Below are 17,823 nucleotides of genomic sequence, written 5' to 3' on the forward strand. Positions count from 1 at the left end.
ATGCCCAGGTGGATTTGTAAAAAAAAAATGCCTTGAGCAGCTTCAGAAATGACCAACGCTCGTGCAGAAAAAAATTTCACTCAGGATATTAAGATGTGGAGCTGCTTGATTTGTACGGAGCGAATCTAGTCTCCAGTTTTCTAAAATCTCATTATCCAAAAAAGTGCGCTATAAATCCATCCACTAAATTCATTGCCAGCTTCCTAATGTGGGCAGCCTCAATATCACCCTGAAAAATAGGGCTATTTTAACAGAGGGTCAAGTTTTCAAAGTTCCACTCATATCACCTTAAACCTATTGAAAGGAAACCACAGCTCGTATCAAATATACTTTTGACTGTAAACAAATAGTTTCATTTATTATGACTTGGTTTTAATTTTGCAGGTTTTCTTTTATACTTTTGGTCAATTCATTTTTTCTTTTTTGGTAAGACTTTGATATCTCAAAGGCTGTAGGGTGGGAGATAAACCCTACAGCTGGGTGAATAAACGGGCCTTTCTGAAAACAAGAGCTCAATTAGTCATTCTGAAGGACAGTTAGCCCTTTTGTCCCTTTCACTGAAAAGAAAGCACCAGGTCTTTGATCTACAAACTTAACACAAAATTTCCTCCAAAAAGTAAATGTCCCCATTCTGTACGTTTTCATCATACAAGGAGATTGTGGACAAAATGTAGCTTGATGAAACCAGATGGCATAATTATATTTGCATTTTAAGATGTTTAAGTTAAAATCTCATTCTTCTTAGTAGAGTAGTCTTAGCCAATCATGAAAGTTAAAAAGGACCTAATGTGTTTCAAAGAGCATTAACATCTGTAGAAGAACTCAGCCTTGCGCCCAGGTTGTTTGGATGAATTGCATACACACTTGTTTCCTGTCTTTGCACAGCCTCCATAGTGATTGGGAAATGGTGGTGTGAGATGGAACCTTGTCTAGAAGGAGAAGAGTGTAAGACACTCCCTGATAATTCCGGATGGATGTGTGCTACAGGCAATAAAATCAAGACCACAAGAGTAAGTTCATTTTTTTTCAAATGTCTCATGCGTGTTACGAACTGTACTGTTTGCCTTTGTGTCGTATTTACAAACACCACCCAGAAGAGCTTTGAAAAGGAGAGGAAGAAGCCTTTTCCCCAACAGAAACTCTTCTTAACCATTCAGATCAGTGTCTGTCCATCAGAGAGAAGTTAGAGATTGAACTTGACTTTTCCATACTGAGCAGTTTAGTGTTTCTCTTACTGAGTCATAAATAAAGCTAGGTTGCCACAGCCAAAGGAAAGAGGAGCAGTGAGGCAGTTATTTGGATTCTGCATTTGATATCTGTGGTGCTCAGAATGGATAATAAAATAAGGGTCTAGCCTAATTCATCCAGATGGTTTCCTGAACAGTTCTGCATTTAAGTGCAGCCATCTTCTAAAGGTTCTTTAAAGGAATTGTTTGATGCTGTCTTAGGGAGGTGAAAGAATTCTCTGATGTGAATAATTGTTTCTTACTTTGTGCGGATAAATCAGGAGTTGGCTTCAAAATATGTAACGACCTGTATGAGGCTACCCAGCCCATCAGAATTGGTGTCATGATGCTGGAGCAGGTTGGAGAGGACAGCTAGGCCAGCCGTTGACCCTATAGATACTGGTCCGTAGGAGAGTCTGGAAGTTCTGATGGGGGTGTGAAGGGCGTTTGGTCAGGGTACTTAAGACAGTAACTATTTATTCACTAGTACAAAAGTATATCAATATTTTAAGAGCCAGTATGGTGATATGTACACGTACCACATGAATATCAGCCCTGTTATGTGTGTATGTGTTTTAAGTATTGGGTATTTTTTAAAACAAGCTTCACCATCTACAAATTCCAATATGTTGAACTTGCAGACTTCCAAAGAGGTGACCCAAATTTAAAAGGGCATCTCTGATTCCAGCCCCTGTATTATGAGTCTTACCTTGGTCTTCTTCTCAGAATCGTCTTTTCACAAAATAAAATTGGTTCTTGCATCTTTGTGATGCAGGAAACATAACACCATAAGAAAATTTTTTATATATATAAAATAAGTGGAGACACTGTGTGTCAAATTTAGTTGCCTGTATTGACCACATTAGCCAGTAAATGGCTATACCTCCCTGGCTTGCACCCAGGAGGGATGCCTGAACCACCCTAGCTTGTTAACATGAAACTGTATGCTCTAAGAAGCTCTGCCTGGATTATCGTATCATTTCAATGAGACACCTACAGAAGAGAGTATTCGAAAATGAGCCCAGTTCCTGATGCTTAGCCCAAAAATCATCTTCATTAGTTGGTAGAGTATGGATTTCAGGTTTCCCTTTGGTTACATTTTACCTGAAGATGACTTTACCAAGTAATTTGAAGATACCCTCACAAGTTAGTTTTAAGCTACTCTGAATTTTGGCCAGTATGATTGGAATCCAGGCACCATTGTTTTAAACACATTGCTGACATATCCTCTGCCACATCTCCATTCCCTATTCCAAATGGTAACCAATCACTCTTTATTGATGGTGAGCCCTGTTTTAATAGTACCTTCAGACTTGAAAGTCCCGTAAAGAGCAATAATGCAAATCAAAACACTTCAGGATTTAGATATGTGAAATTCCAAGAATACCAACGAGGAGACTCTTTGGCAGATAGAAAATAAAGGAACAAAACACAGAACTTGTTAGTGCTACTTATTTGTGACCCACGTCACTTTTTTTGATTTGGCCTTTGTAGAGTCTATTTTAAAACCATCAGGCATGTTGTAATACATCCTGGACATTCTCCGGCATCACCAAAGTATGGTGTGGAGTCCAGTCATGATAACAGAGGCTGGTACACACTGTGTTCACTACGCCCCTGGGTGAGCTGAGCACAGTCCACACGGCTGAATGTATAAGAGAAATAAATCACCCTTACAGCCAGGTTAAAAACAGAGGATGTACCTGTTCTGATGTGTGCATCCATTTCAGGAAAGGAAATAAGAGAATCCTCTGCAGCCATGTGCGTGGCACATAAGTCAACTAAGAATTCTCAAGACTGTCTTTAGAGGCGGAAGAAGAAGACACTAGAAAAAGCTGAATTTTTTAAGAAATTTGGGTCAAGAAAACCCAAACAGTACACTGACTTAACATTTTCTCCTCCCTTCCTTACAAGAAATTCCCAATGAAATAAGCACTTTTAAATACAAAAGGCACCAATTGAGTCCAGATGATACCTACAGGAGCTCCATTCTGTATTAATAGCCAACACCAGTTCTTAGATCATATGCTCCACAAATAGGTTTTATATGAATTTTTCTAGTATGCCCTGTGTATTTTTCCCCATCAGAGTATAAATATGCCTACACACTTCAAATGTTGACTCTAGCAATTTAACTTTTAAAACAGTTTAATTCACAGATGTATTTTAATTATGAATCATATGTTTTCATTGTTCTCTAAGAGGTAATCTTTAGGGTAAAAAATTCAAATTCTTATTAAAGTAAAAGGAAGAATAAAGAAAATCACCTCTTTTGTTCTTATGTGTAGGATTGATTCAAAGAGTTCTTTCTCTCAGAAAAAGACAAAAACAAAAACCTGAAGAAACATATCCAGCTTGCTAATGGCAACTGGGAATTTCCTTCACACTGTTATTTTTTAAAAGTAGCTTCAGGGTAAAGAAATTTGCAAGAAAGATTCCTGGGACTTCATTCTTTTTCCCTATATAGTTTTTTTCTAAAACCCCCCTATTATATGGGTTACTTCCAAATTAATCATCCTGAGCGAAAATTCTCATCATTCTTTGAAATGTAGATAAACAAAAGATGGTTCAAAATGTGGTCTAAAATTTAAATTTTTGTGATGCTCATTTTTTAAGGAGGGTGGAGAATAGAAATTCAGTGTTTCATTTAAACAACCAGACACCCCAGAATGTGGACTAGCCAGGGTAACAGGCCACAGTCTTAAGGAAAACCTTGGGGAAATTGCATCTGGGTGACAATAAAACTTAGAAGGAAGGAGAAAAGATAAGTAGAATTAAGCAAAGTCTTCCATTTCAGGAGATTCAGAAGAATAAATCATAGGGAAAGAGGAAGCTTCCTTAATGCCACCCTACAGAGAGAAAGTAGTCATGCTTGAGACATGTTCCAAAAACCCAGCCTGGGGTACAATAAAACTGGTAACAGGTACCTTCTGGGGAGAAGCTTAGTACATCTGGGTGAAGTTTCTTGGCTAAATTTTAACCCTGTTCCTGCTTGATCATTGCTTCTGTTGTTTTATTAAACTGCTTTGTTGGGAGTTTGTAGCAAGACTAACCGACCTAAATACTGACTAGAGACTTTTTTCTGATGGTTTTAGATGCCTATTAGTTTATCTCTTTTCTTTAAACTGATATATCAAAAACATAAGTTTGAAAGGTGGGGAGGCTATATTCCATGCATTCAGGAACCTATCTAATACCCTGTGTATTCAGGAACAATGACTTCATTTAGAAAGCTAGACTTCCCCTTAGAAGAAATAAGTTGTTTGACAATGGTGTGATAATTTGTATGTAAAAGGTGAACATTGGTTGTTTGGGGACAGGAAGAGGAGGGGAATAAAATGAGGAGAAAACCAAAGTCATTTGGGAAGGAAAATTAGCAGATTAAAACACCAGAACATAATCTGATCTAATACCTGGGGAAATATCAAGCAACCTCAGATTTCCTTCAGTCCAACATGTCAATGTCTTTCACACTAGCGAGGAAATCAACAGTTGCTGCACAATGTAGAGTCAAGTTTCATTTCCTAAAAGAGTAAGTTGCAGACCTCAGATTACACACCTAACCACAAGAGCCATCTTGTCAGATTTGGTGTTCTCTGTGACTAGCCCAACACAATTCACCAAAATCATTTGTCCACAGCCCCTGGGATCATCCTCCTAATGCCGACTCTAACTTTTCATATCTCCACCCATTCTAATCACCCTGATGGTTTTTTTAATATTACTGAAGGGTAAAGTACCAGCTTTGACATATTCCAGCTTCTTGCCTCAAAATTCCACCAGGTCTGAAATGTTCTGAGAGACTTCACAATCTTGATCTCTAGTCCATTCGTTCTGCAAGAAATGCCTTTAAAAGAGAGAGAGAGAGATGGTGGGGGAGGAGAGAGGGAGGGGTATTTAGAGATTGCAGGAAAGAAGAGTAAACCATCTTCTTAAAGAATAAACTATGCTATCACAATTGCCCCTGGATCCAAGTGTGCTCATTCATTTCTTTAATAAATAATATTAAGCCTCTGTTATCTAAAAGTCTTGGGAATGTGATGGTGGACATGACACGGCCCCTGGTCTTCTGTGGAGGCTAGGGCCTAAGGTTCAGTGGGATAGGGGAGGAGGAGGGTCAGTACAGATAAAAGAAAGACAATTCCAGTTCAGTTTTGGAAATGTCGCTTTCTCCCTCCTTTCGGTAAAAAAGAAGACAGTGAAACAAAATGTGATAAACACCACTGGACTGTAGGAAACCAAGGTTTGGAAGGATCTGTTATTTATATGGAAGAATAAAAAAATGTGTGAAGACTTCTCATACATTCTGCCCCTGGTCCAACCAACTTTTGAATGCAAATGTGTATGGTGTATGACTGTTCCTACCTAACCCTGAAAGCTTTAAATGGACTTCACTCCTGGCCTCAGAATACTCAATTTCTAAGCTATAAAAAATTAAGAGATGATGAAGAAAAATGCCTTAAGTCCTAAAACTCTAAAGTAGAACCTTCAACTCTATTAGAACCATCATTCATGCTCTAAACCAGTGATTCTTCGTGCATACATCCTTCTGAAAATAAGAGTCTTTGGGACCATATTTGAATGGATTAAATGGCATCAATAGTTATAGGAGTATGCCCTTGATTGCCCTTGAACACCATGTCATTGTTTGAGTGGAACAGTTCCTCACCTTGCAAAGGTCTCTTATGTTCCTCAACAAACGTGATCTGACCTTGGCAATGAGTTCACCTCATGCCACCCCTTTGCATCTTACAAGAGACCAACATGAGAAGTCCATGGAATTTCCTACTCATGAAATTCTCATCAGACAGACATAGGAATGACTACATAATGTGCAGGAAGAGCCCAGTGCAAAATGGAAACACAGGGGCCCTTGTTCAAAAGTTACTAATAATTTCAAGATGGCAACTGCTGGTCATTAAACCAAGTGAGGGGCCCTTTTCGACAAAGGGCTCCCTGCAACTAGATTGCATGCCCACGAACCCAGTCCTGAACAGGCATTGCTCCAAGAGTCTGTCTCCTCAATTGTGACAAAATTAATTTAATGAATCGATAAAAAAAAATACAGTGGCCTGTCCATAAGCTTTGATCACCATTTGAGAACTACTGCTCTAGACTTGAACATTCTTTACTTTAGTTCACTTGAAAGAAGCAACATCCTAAAAATTCAAGGTGTCCTCTTTTTCTGCCTAATCACCTTTCTTTGTGCCTTCATTTTGTTTTCTCCCTGAAATTTCTTTCTTTCTTTCTTTGGTTTCAGATTCACCCAAGAACCTAACGGAAGCATTTGTTATAGTAATAAAGGAAAACCTACTCTGTGGAAAATACATTTTAAGAATTTAAAACATCTTATACGTTAGAAGCCAAATGGATTTCTTATTTGCACTTTGACTGATTACCAGATAATCACAGTGCTTTTACTGTGTGTCACGAAGTCTCCTAGAGTGAGAAGACCCGGAGTTTTGGGCAACACCATGGAAAGTGGGTTAAGGAAAAAAAGGGTTTTCTCAATGCAAATTTTTGGGATCACAAAGAAAGATCAACTGTCTTCTCATTTGGATCTATAGTTCCTTTGTACCATTTGAAATATATGTATATATATAATATTTTGAAATATTATATATTCTCTTCAAAAAATGAACTGTACCACAGTTTGAGGCGGCTGGTGTACCTCTTTGAGTTTTGGATGTTTTGTTTTGTTTTGTTGTCATTTCTTTTTCTATCGGCAAGGAAATCACGTGCCCTTTTGAGAGGTCGGCATGGCACTCACACTGGAAGGCCAGCTACAGGTGGACTCCTGGAATCTGAGAGATCAGAACGATACTGAGTCAAAAGCTTCCTTCTCTTTCTACTAGATGGCCCAAGGAAGCACATCGTCCTGTTTTATTGTTCTCTACCCTGTGCAATGTTAGCATGCAAGCTTGGCTTACATAACCATACTTTATATTCAAGTGGTATATAATAACCGTTCTAACCTCTTCCAGGAAAATATTTTTAGAACTACTAGCTTTTCCACAGATAAGAAAAATGAGGATTCTTGAGGGAGCCGCTCCACCATGCTATTAAGACTCTGGCAGAGTGATGGTCATATGTGGATCCCTGTATTAAGTTCTGTAAATACAATGTCTTAAGGCTTTGTATAGCTGTCCTAGACTGAAGAAATGTCCTCTGATTAAATCCAAAGTCTGACATCATTAATTACATAGTGCTGTAGCAACAAGTCTTATCACAGCACATCTTTCTATATTTGATTTGCTTTTTCCAAGAGTGTTCAGATCTCTTCTGGTGAGATGGGAAGACCATTAAAGAAATTAGGTTTCAGAATGACCCTTGTGACCAAATGTTGGACAGCCCTATTAAAGTGGTAAATAACTGCTTTCTAAATCTACTTGTCCTCTTCATTTGCCATTTACTTTTCCTCAGTCTGCTTTAGCCAGATCCAGAGAACACCCGCTTAGCGACACATAGTCCACCGGAAGTTTTTGCATGACGTCATTGCTGCCATCATAACCAATATTTCCAACTCTAATAGTTTGAAAACTAGAAATTCATTATTACAAGTTCAATGTTCTCAGCCAGCAAGATGAACTGTCAGACCCTATTATTGGGCTTCTATAGTGATCACTTGGATGATACGTATTGGGCTCACCCCCCAAAAGATCAATTTGTGTCCATCTTTTTTTGAGAGTTACTCGGCTGATACTTATAAGAAGGAAATATCTACTTAAATTCTAGTTTACCTGGTAGAGCATAATAGTACTATAAATTCCTGTTACTTACCCTATCATATTGCAAGTGTATTTTTTTTCTTCAAAGTCTTTTCTCCAGAATACATGTTATTAGGGGCTGTTACTAGATCAGCAGCACAGTGGGTCTCCTAGTGTGGAATTTTTAAGTTAAATTTTGGGTAAAATCCAGAGGCTCCTTCATCTCTACCAATATACCTTGAAGTCTGATTGAATATATAAACACTCTAACCAGGTGGATTTGTTCTGCATCTTGAATGCCTATAAAAGCATCCAAAAATGGAAATGGAATCCTCATTGCAAAATCTGAGCTTCCTAAATACTTTCACGAATATTTTCCAGAAGGTAGCATAAAATTCATACCAACAAATCAGAATTCCTTTAATTTTATGGTCCATAACCATGTGCCAAGTGATATATTAGAAATTGATTTTCATCTGTAAGTTTTGGAGTGAAAACTGAAATCATAAACCCAAAGAATTATCTAGAACAGTACATCCCAAGATGTGGAGGAAGAAACATCTATAATCCAATATATTGGGGAAATTTTTTTCAACAAAATAAATAGAAATATTTACTGAGGGATTCTCAGAGCCTTTAATACACCAAAAGACACTGTGTGTCTTCAAGAAAGACTGAAACAAGGGGAGCCAAGTAAAAGGCTTCCAGAATCCAGGCATGTTGGTTGGTCCTTGACTAATGGAGAGCTCGTTCCCTGACTAATGGGAAGCTGCAAGAAATTATGTCTGTGTGAGGATATGTTCACTGTGTTGTCATGTCTTCAGTTTTTCTAGAGAACCGAAAGTCTGGATTCTACATAAAATCTTCTAACATTCTTAAATAAGATGAACCAAAGTGAGATTACTTCCATTAAAAAAATTCTGCAAGCGTTATTATTGCCCAAAATGTCCTGACCATGTGGCCTTTTTTATGAGATTAGTGTTTTCTGGAATACTCTTTGAAAAGTGTTGGTCCTGAATAAAAATCCAATGAGAAGCAAAAGGGATATTCTGTTTTCTGTGGCCTCACACATACAGACCATTCTCATGATTCACAATACGTGGGGGTCACAGCTTTTTCTGTTCTGTAACCTGAGCCTGTAAGTCAATGAAGGAGCTGGTCTAGAGGTTCAAGTCTGTTAGTTCATCTCCTGCTGGTCGCTTAATGCAGTAGCTTCCCTGGGAAAGACCTGGAAGAAGAGAGAAGGGGGAAAAAACCCACCACGTCAGAATCAAGCAACCATCCAAGAAAACAGTACAAATATTTGTAAATGTCATCAAATTCAGTTTCAGTTTATCCAGGTCCCTTACCCAAATGTATGAACCATCAACTTGTGTTTAAATTTAACTTGTGCCGGTTTGGGGAATTTTCAGTAGCTACCATCTGCCTATTGAATCTGATTGTATATGGTTTAAAAACTTATATCACGTATTTCTGGTTAATAAAGAGCTCAGTGTGGTATGACTAATGTTGATTTTGAGCTTTTGCATCAAATATGATGAAGAATATTATAACATAATTAGAGCAAATGGTCTCGTCCAAATCCCTTCTCTTGGTGAAAAGGGAAATATGACTTATTTCATTAGACAAAGATTTTTGAGTAAGGTGAAGCTTACTTGTTGACTTTTTGTGTGTTTTTTGTGTGTACTTTATGCATTAATGGAGTTGGCAAGCACGTGGAGAAGTTTTACTGCTTTTTTTCCATCATAGAATGATAAAGAATGTTTTCACCAATACACAATTCACATCTTTTTCTGATCAAATCCAATGTAACTTTCACCAAGCAATGTAGTGATTTTATAGTACAGTATATTATGCCACTTTGCCATTGTCACTGATAAAATAAGTTATGGAGGGTATAAAAACTGTTTCTGTGAGGAGATCCACACATTACTCACCAGCATGGGATATGCACTTCTTCTTGGAAGGTTAAATATCGTGTCATAACATGAGTTTCTCTTTTAATTAAGCTTGACAATCCCATTTCAAAATCCACTAGGGTTTGCTTGACAAAGAAGTGTGCCGTGTCTCTTTTCGTGAGCTGTCTACCTTCTAAATAAAAGATTTAGTGTCTAGCAAATTCTAGGGCTCAAGTCACTTCCATCTAGTTTATAGATATAAGAAAGCAAGGTAAAAAAGCATTCTAAGGGGCTTCCCTGGTGGCGCAGTGGTTAAGAGTCCGCATGCCGATGCAGGGGACACGGGTTCGTGCCCCGGTCCGGGAAGATCCCACATGTTGCGGAGCGGCTGGACCCGTGAGCCATGGCCGCTGAGCCTGCGCGTCCGGAGCCTGTGCTCCGCAACGGGAGAGGCCACAACAGTGAGAGGCCCGCGTACAGAAAAAAAAAAAAAAAAAAAAGCATTCTAAGGAATATGGAGGCTCTGGACTCGTGCAGTAGTGATAGAATCTGATTTCCTAATACCCGTGGGCATTATACAAAAGTGATAAAATAGAATCATGTTCATCTTTCAAAGCAAATTAAAGAGGAAGCCACTAATTGCACACACACACACACACACACACACACACGCAAATCCCCTGCTAATAAAGATTTTAAGATTTTAGGTTGAATAGGCCAGGATTTTTTTTCCTTATAAAAGATCTCAGGAGCATCCCAGTGGAAATTGCATTATGCTGACATCTTTGGTCCACAGTGGCTCTCATGTATTTATTTTATTTACTTAGGTAGTTTGTTTCATTTTCAAAAACACGTTAAGCTCTAATTTATTGATTTTGGTAGCTAGTTACATTATTTAAAAAAATAATAGCCAATCACCAAGCATGAAAGCCAGGACCCCAAACATAACTGACTATATTTATAGATCAGGGGATGTCCACCCAGCCCTAATTCCCACCTGCTGTAACCCAAGAGTAGAGTCCATACGTGCCATGAGGAAACCCTGAGGCCATACTTTCCTTAAGACAGTGGTTCTGAACCACTGGGCCATGGCACATGGATATGTGGCCATTCTTCATGGAGTGGGTTGGAAGTCGCTTCTTAATACAGTCTGCAAATACATTTTTATATTAATTTTTATTGGAGTATACTTGATTTACAATGTTGTTAGTTTCTGCTGTACAACGAAGTGAATCAGTTATACATGTACACATATCCACTCTTTTTTAGATTCTTTTCCCATATTGGTCATTACAGAGTATTGAGTAGAGTTAGTTCCCTGTGCTCTACAGTACGTTCTTGTTAGTTATCTATTTTATATATAGTAGTATGTATGTGTCAATCCCAATCTCCCAATTCATCCCTCCCTCCCCTTTCCCCCTTGGTAACCATAAGTTTGTTTTCTACATCTGTGACACTATTTCTGTTTTATAAATAAGAAAATTATGATAGTTTCATAGGTAGTTCTCAACCAGGGCCTGTAAGACGTATATGCCAACAGGAGCTATAGCCAAGTAACGCTAGTTAGCTAACCAAGGCCACATGTTACTGCCCAAGCACATGGCGATGAGGGTAGGGACGTGGTCCCAGACTATTACTGCCATCCAGCATTAGGGAGCTAGTATGGCCCAATTCTTCCGTTTTTTGTTGTTGTTTAAGAAAATCCAGAAATTCATAGGTTTATATGAAATCTCCAAATTGTGCCTTTGTATAACCTATTGAGCTTTTATTAAAAGACAAGACTGAAGATTCTATTCTGTCTGTGAGACATCAGTTTGCATATGTGGCCTAACATGACATTCTTCTCAGGATTTGCGTTCTCGTGTGCTTCCTCTGGTGGTAGGAGAAAATGGTGGAGGGAGAGCTTGTTTGCAGTCCATTGCATGTAACCTGCAACCTCTCCTGCTTTTACCGCTGAGAACACTGTGCGTACAGCAATAGATGTCAGTTATGCTCGATTGGGGGCATGCCAAGGTCACAAACAGAGGTCAGCCCCTGTGCTAGAATAGAGTAAATGGATTAAACTTCTATAGATTCCACCTATGGGGTCACCAACACAGTGTGGGAGCCGATTTTAGCGACTGGAAAGAAGCAGTATCAGGTCAACAGATCCCCCGAGCTGCTGCTAAAAGACTTGAGAAGCTTGTACATTCAGTTTAAAAACAAAAAAATGCTAGGTACTAAATGCCCAGTGGAAATGGCCTCCTCCCTCTGCTTCCTCGTTCTGTACACACCCTCCCGTACCCACACACGTGAATTCTCCATTTCTTTGTCCCCTGATCTGAATCCTTCTTGAGATGGCCAGATTGAGAAGCTCTCAGGGCCTCTCACACCTCTCACCCCTGCCATTCAGCTCACCACTGTCACATTTCCTCTTCTCCCTTTCACATTCCAGGCCTAAAAAGCACTGTATGTATTGAAAAGAGTTCTGGAATTGTAAGCCAAATGCTCCCCCCCGCCACCACTAAAGATTGATGTCCTCACCCTCCACCTACAACCTAGAAAAGCTTATAACCTCTCCCTCTGAATTTTCCTTTCTGTGAAATGGAGATCATTGTACGACGTTTAAAGGTTATGGGAAGACTAGGGAACTAGAGAAAATGGAAAAGTGTTATAAATGGAAAGCGGTAGGTAAACTCTTGTTGTTGTTGTTATTCTCAGATTACTACTACAGTGCATCACCTAGAAGCTCCCTGTGTCAGTGCTGGCTCCACTCAGGGCAAGCAAAACACAAACTCAGGAAAAAACAGGCAGAATATTATCTTACACTCTCTTTCTAAAAAGCTCAAACACTAGACAGGTCCCTCCCCAACCCTGTAGAATTCCCCATTTGCCATTACCATTGCTAATGTTTTTAAACCACTGGGAAATGCCAATATAACCTACACTTGAGCACTGCCATTGACACAGAAAGTAATTGCATGTTGGAGAAGGCACCCAGCTGGTGTCCAGAATGTTCGTCCAGAAGTTGAGTTGTTAATGGCGAGAGCCATCTTATGTGTAGGATAATTTTGAGCAACTACACACTGTCGTCACCAGACCACTCTTTCCCCACCCCCAGCCCTCTTGTCATTCAGGCAAAATGTCCATGCAGATTCACATGTAACCCTTGTTACTGCAGAGGTCTGACCTTTCATGCCTGCCCTTACACCCTCCTCACTGGTAAAGACGGCTTTCATTCATTCATCTGTTCATTCACTCAGTAACCAAATATCTGTTGAGCATTTGCCATGTGTCAGGCACAGTATTAGATTGCCTTCAGACCTTACATTATTCTAGGAGAAACAGACAAAAACAAAAGTGAACAAATAATCAAAAATTGTGATAAGATACATGCAAAAGGAGCCAAGAGGACTTCCGGGAAGATGGCAGAAGAGTAAGACGCGGAGATCACCTTCCTCTCCACAGATACACCAGAAATACATCTACGCGTGGAACAACTCCTACAGAACACCTACTGAACGCTGGCAGAAGACCTCAGACCTCCCAAAAGGCAAGGAACCCCCCACGTACCTGGTTAGGGCAAAAGAAAAAACTAAACAGAGACAAAAGGATAGGGACGGGTCCTGCACCAGCGGGAGAGAGCTGTGAAGGAGGAAAAGTGTCCACACACTAGGAAGCCCCTTCGCGGGTGGAGACTTCGGGAGGCGGAGTGGGGGAGCTTGGGAGCCGCGGAGGAGAGCACAGCAACAGGGGTGCGGAGGGCAAAGCGGACAGATTCCAGCGCAGAGGATCGGGCCGACCGGCACTCACCAGCCGAGAGCCTTGTCTGCTCGCCCGCCGGGGCGGGCGGGACTGGGAGCTGAGGCTCCGGCTTTTGTCGGAGCGCCGGGAGAGGACTGAGGTTGGCGGCGTGAACACAGCCTGCAGGGCGTTGGTGCGCCGCGGCTGGCCGGGAGAGAGTCCGGGGAGGGGTCTGGACCTGCCGAAAAGGCAAGAGACTTTTACGTCCCTCTTTGTTTCCTGGTGCACGAGGAGAGGGGATTAAGAACGCTGCTTGAGAGAGCTCCAGGGACGGGCGCGAGCCGCGGCTAAGAGTGCGGAGCCCAGAGACGGACATGGGACGCTAAGGCCGCTGCTGCCGCCGCCAGGAGGCCTGTGTGCGAACACAGGTCACTAGCCACACGCCCTTCTGGGGAGCCTGTGCAGCCCGCCACTGCCAGGGTCCCGGGATCCAGGGACGGCTCCCCGGGAGAGCGCACGGCGCGCCTCAGGCTGCAGCGTCACGCCGGCCTCTGCCGCTGCAGGCCCGCCCCGCACTCCGTGACCCTCCCTACCCCCCGGCCTGGGTGAGCCAGAGCCTCCGAATCAGCGGCTCCTTTAACCTCGTCCTGTCTGAGCAAAGAACAGACGCCCTCCGGCGACCTACACGCACAGGCGGGGCCAAATCCAAAGCTGAGCCCCTGGGAACTGTCAGAACAAAGAAGAGAAAGGGAAATCTCTCCCAGCAGCCTCAGAAGCAGCGGATTAAAGCTCCACAATCAACTTGATATACCCTGCATCTGTGGAATACCTGAATAGACAACGAATCATCCCAAATTAAGGAGCCCTGTGGATGAAAGGCTCTTGGTGCTGCAGCCAGGACTCAGTGCTGTGCCTCTGAGGTGGGAGAGCCAACTTCAGGACACTGGTCCACAAGAGGCCTCCCAGCTGCACATAATATCAAACAGCAAAAATCTCCGAGAGATCTCCATCTCAACGCCAGCACCCAGCTTCACTCAACGACCAGCAAGCTACAGTGCTGGACACCCTATGCCAAACAACTAGCAAGACAGGAACACAACCCCACCCATTAGCAGAGAGGCTGCCCAAAATCATAGTAAGTCTACAGACACCCCAAAACACACCACCAGACGTGGACCTGCCCACCAGAAAGACAAGATCCAGCCTCATACACCAGAACACAGGCACTAGTCCCCTCCACCAGGAAGCCTACACAACCCACTGAACCAACCTTAGCCACTGGGGACAGACACAAAAAACAACAGGAACTACGAACCTTCAGCCTGCAAAAAAGGAGACCCCAAACACAGTAAGATAAGCAAAATGAAAAGACAGAAAAACACACAGCAGATGAAGGAGCAAGATAAAAACCCACCAGACCTAACAAATGAAGAGGAAATAGGCAGTCTACCTGAAAAAGAATTCAGAATAATGATAGTAAGGTTGATCCGAAATCTTGGAGGTAGAATGGACAATAGAATGGACAAATTGCAAGAATCAGTTAACAAGGACCTAGAAGAACTAAAGATGAAGCAAGCAACGATGAACAACACAATAAATGAAATTAAAAGTACTCTAGATGGGATCAATAGCAGAATAACTGAGGCAGAAGAACGGATAAGTGACCTGGAAGATAAAATAGTGGAAATAACTACTGCAGAGCAGAATAAAGAAAAAAGAATGAAAAGAACTGAGGACAGTCTCAGAGACCTCTGGGACAACATTAAACGCACCAACATTCTAATTATAGGGGTTCCAGAAGAAGAAGAGAAAAAGAAAGGGACTGAGAAAATATTTGAAGAGATTATAGTTGAAAACTTCCCTAATATGGGAAAAGAAATCATTAATCAAGTCCAGGAAGCACAGAGAGTCCCATACAGGATAAATCCAAGGAGAAATACGCCAAGACACATATTAATCAAATTGTCAAAAATTAAATACAAAGAAAACATATTAAAAGCAGCAAGGGAAAAACAACAAATAACACACAAGGGAGTCCCCATAAGGTTAACAGCTGATCTTTCAGCAGAAACTCTGCAAGCCAGAAGGGAGTGGCAGGACATATTGAAAGTGTTGAAGGAGAAAAACCTGCAACCAAGATTACTCTACCCAGCAAGGATCTCATTCAGATTTGATGGAGAAATTAAAACCTTTACAGACAAGCAAAAGCTGAGAGAGTTCAGCACCACCAAACCAGCTCTACAACAACTGCTAAAGGAACTTCTCTAGGCAAGAAACACAAAAGAAGGAAAGGACCTACAATAACGAACCCAAAACAATTAAGAAAATGGGAATAGGAACACACATATCGATAATTACCTTAAATGTAAATGGACTAAATGCGCCCACCAAAAGACACAGATTGGCTGAATGGATACAAAAACAAGACCCATATATTTGCTGTCTACAAGAGACCCACTTCAGACCTAGAGACACATACAGACTGAAAGTAAGGGGATGGAAAAAGGTATTTCATGCAAATGGAAACCAAAAGAAAGCTGGAGTAGCAATTCTCATATCAGACAAAATAGACTTTAAAACAAAGACTATTAGAAGAGACAAAGAAGGACACTACATAATGATCAAGGGATCGATCCAAGAGGAAGATATAACAATTGTAAATATTTATGCACCCAGCATAGGTGCACCTCAATACATAAGGCAAATACTGACAACCATAAAAGGGGAAATCGACAGTAACACATTCATAGTAGGGGACTTTAACACCCCACTTTCACCAATGGACAGATCATCCAAAATGAAAATAAATAAGGAAACACAAGCTTTAAATGATACATTAAACGAGATGGAGTTAATTGATATTTATAGGACATTCCATCCAAAAACAACAGAATACACATTTTTCTCAAGTGCTCATGGAACATTCTCCAGGATAGATCATATCTTGGGTCACAAATCAAGCCTTGGTAAATTTAAGAAAATTGAAATTGTATCAAGTATCTTTTCTGACCACAACGCCATGAGACTAGATATCAATTACAGGAAAAGATCTGTAAAAAATACAAACACATGGAGGCTAAACAATACACTACTTAATAATGAAGTGATCACTGAAGAAATCAAAGAGGAAATCAAAAAATACCTAGAAACAAATGACAATGGAGACACAACGACCCAAAACCTGTGGGATGCAGCAAAAGCAGTTCTAAGAGGGAAGTTTATAGCAATACAAGCCCACCTTAAGAAGCAGGAAACATCTCGAATAAACAACCTAACCTTGCACCTCAAGCAATTAGAGAAAGAAGAACAAAAAAACCCCAAAGCTAGCAGAAGGAAAGAAATCATAAAAATCAGATCAGAAATAAATGAAAAAGAAATGAAGGAAACAATAGCAAAGATCAATAAAACTAAAAGCTGGTTCTTTGAGAAGATAAACAAAATAGATAAACCACTAGCCAGACTCATCAAGAAAAAAAGGGAGAAGACTCAAATCAATAGAATTAGAAATGAAAAAGGAGAGGTAACAACTGACACTGCAGAAATAAAAGAGATCATGAGAGATTACTACAAGCAACTCTATGCCAATAAAATGGACAATCTGGAAGAAATGGACAAATTCTTAGAAATGCACAACCTGCCAAGACTGAATCAGGAAGAGACAGAAAATATGAACAGACCAATCACAAGCACTGAAATTGAAACTGTGATTAAAAATCTTCCAACAAAGAAAAGCCCAGGACCAGATGGCTTCACAGGCGAATTCTATCAAACATTTAGAGAAGAGCTAACACCTATTCTTCTCAAACTCTTCCAAAATATAGCAGAGGGAGGAACACTCCCAAACTCCTTCTACGAGGCCACCATCACCTTGATACCAAAACCAGACAAGGATGTCACAAAGAAAGAAAACTACAGGCCAATATCACTGATGAACATAGATGCAAAAATCTTCAACAAAATACTAGCAAATAGAATCCAACAGCACATTAAAAGGATCATACACCATGATCAAGTGGGGTTTATTCCAGGAATGCAAGGATTCTTCAATATACGCAAATCTATCAATGTGATAAACCATATTAACAAACTGAAGGAGAAAAACCATATGATCATCTCAATAGATGCAGAGAAAGCTTTTGACAAAATTCAACACCCATTTATGATAAAAACCCTGCAGAAAGTAGGCATAGAGGGAACTTTCCTCAACATAATAAAGGCCATATATGACAAGCCCACAGCAAACATCATCCTCAATGGCGAAAAACTGAA

The 17,823-nt window shown here is 40.5% G+C and overlaps 1 protein-coding gene across 1 annotated transcript in view; it reads left to right on the top strand.

Moving 5' to 3' along the window:
- The window catches only part of TAFA1 (TAFA chemokine like family member 1), a 776,700-nt gene extending 769,090 nt beyond the window's left edge, over positions 1-7,610 (top strand). Inside the window, exons 11-12 of the mRNA XM_027121352.1 lie at positions 886-1,010; positions 6,487-7,610. Of these exons, the coding sequence (XP_026977153.1) occupies positions 886-1,010; positions 6,487-6,504 (143 nt within the window). The 3' untranslated portion in view covers positions 6,505-7,610. The remainder of the gene's footprint in view (positions 1-885; positions 1,011-6,486) is intronic.
- Positions 7,611-17,823: the final 10,213 nt, after the last annotated feature.

The sequence above is a fragment of the Aethalodelphis obliquidens genome, unplaced genomic scaffold (assembly GCF_003676395.1).
Source record: "Aethalodelphis obliquidens isolate GAN/ISIS:26980383/991018 unplaced genomic scaffold, ASM367639v1 scaffold22, whole genome shotgun sequence".
Classification (NCBI taxonomy): Eukaryota; Metazoa; Chordata; class Mammalia; order Artiodactyla; family Delphinidae; genus Aethalodelphis; species Aethalodelphis obliquidens.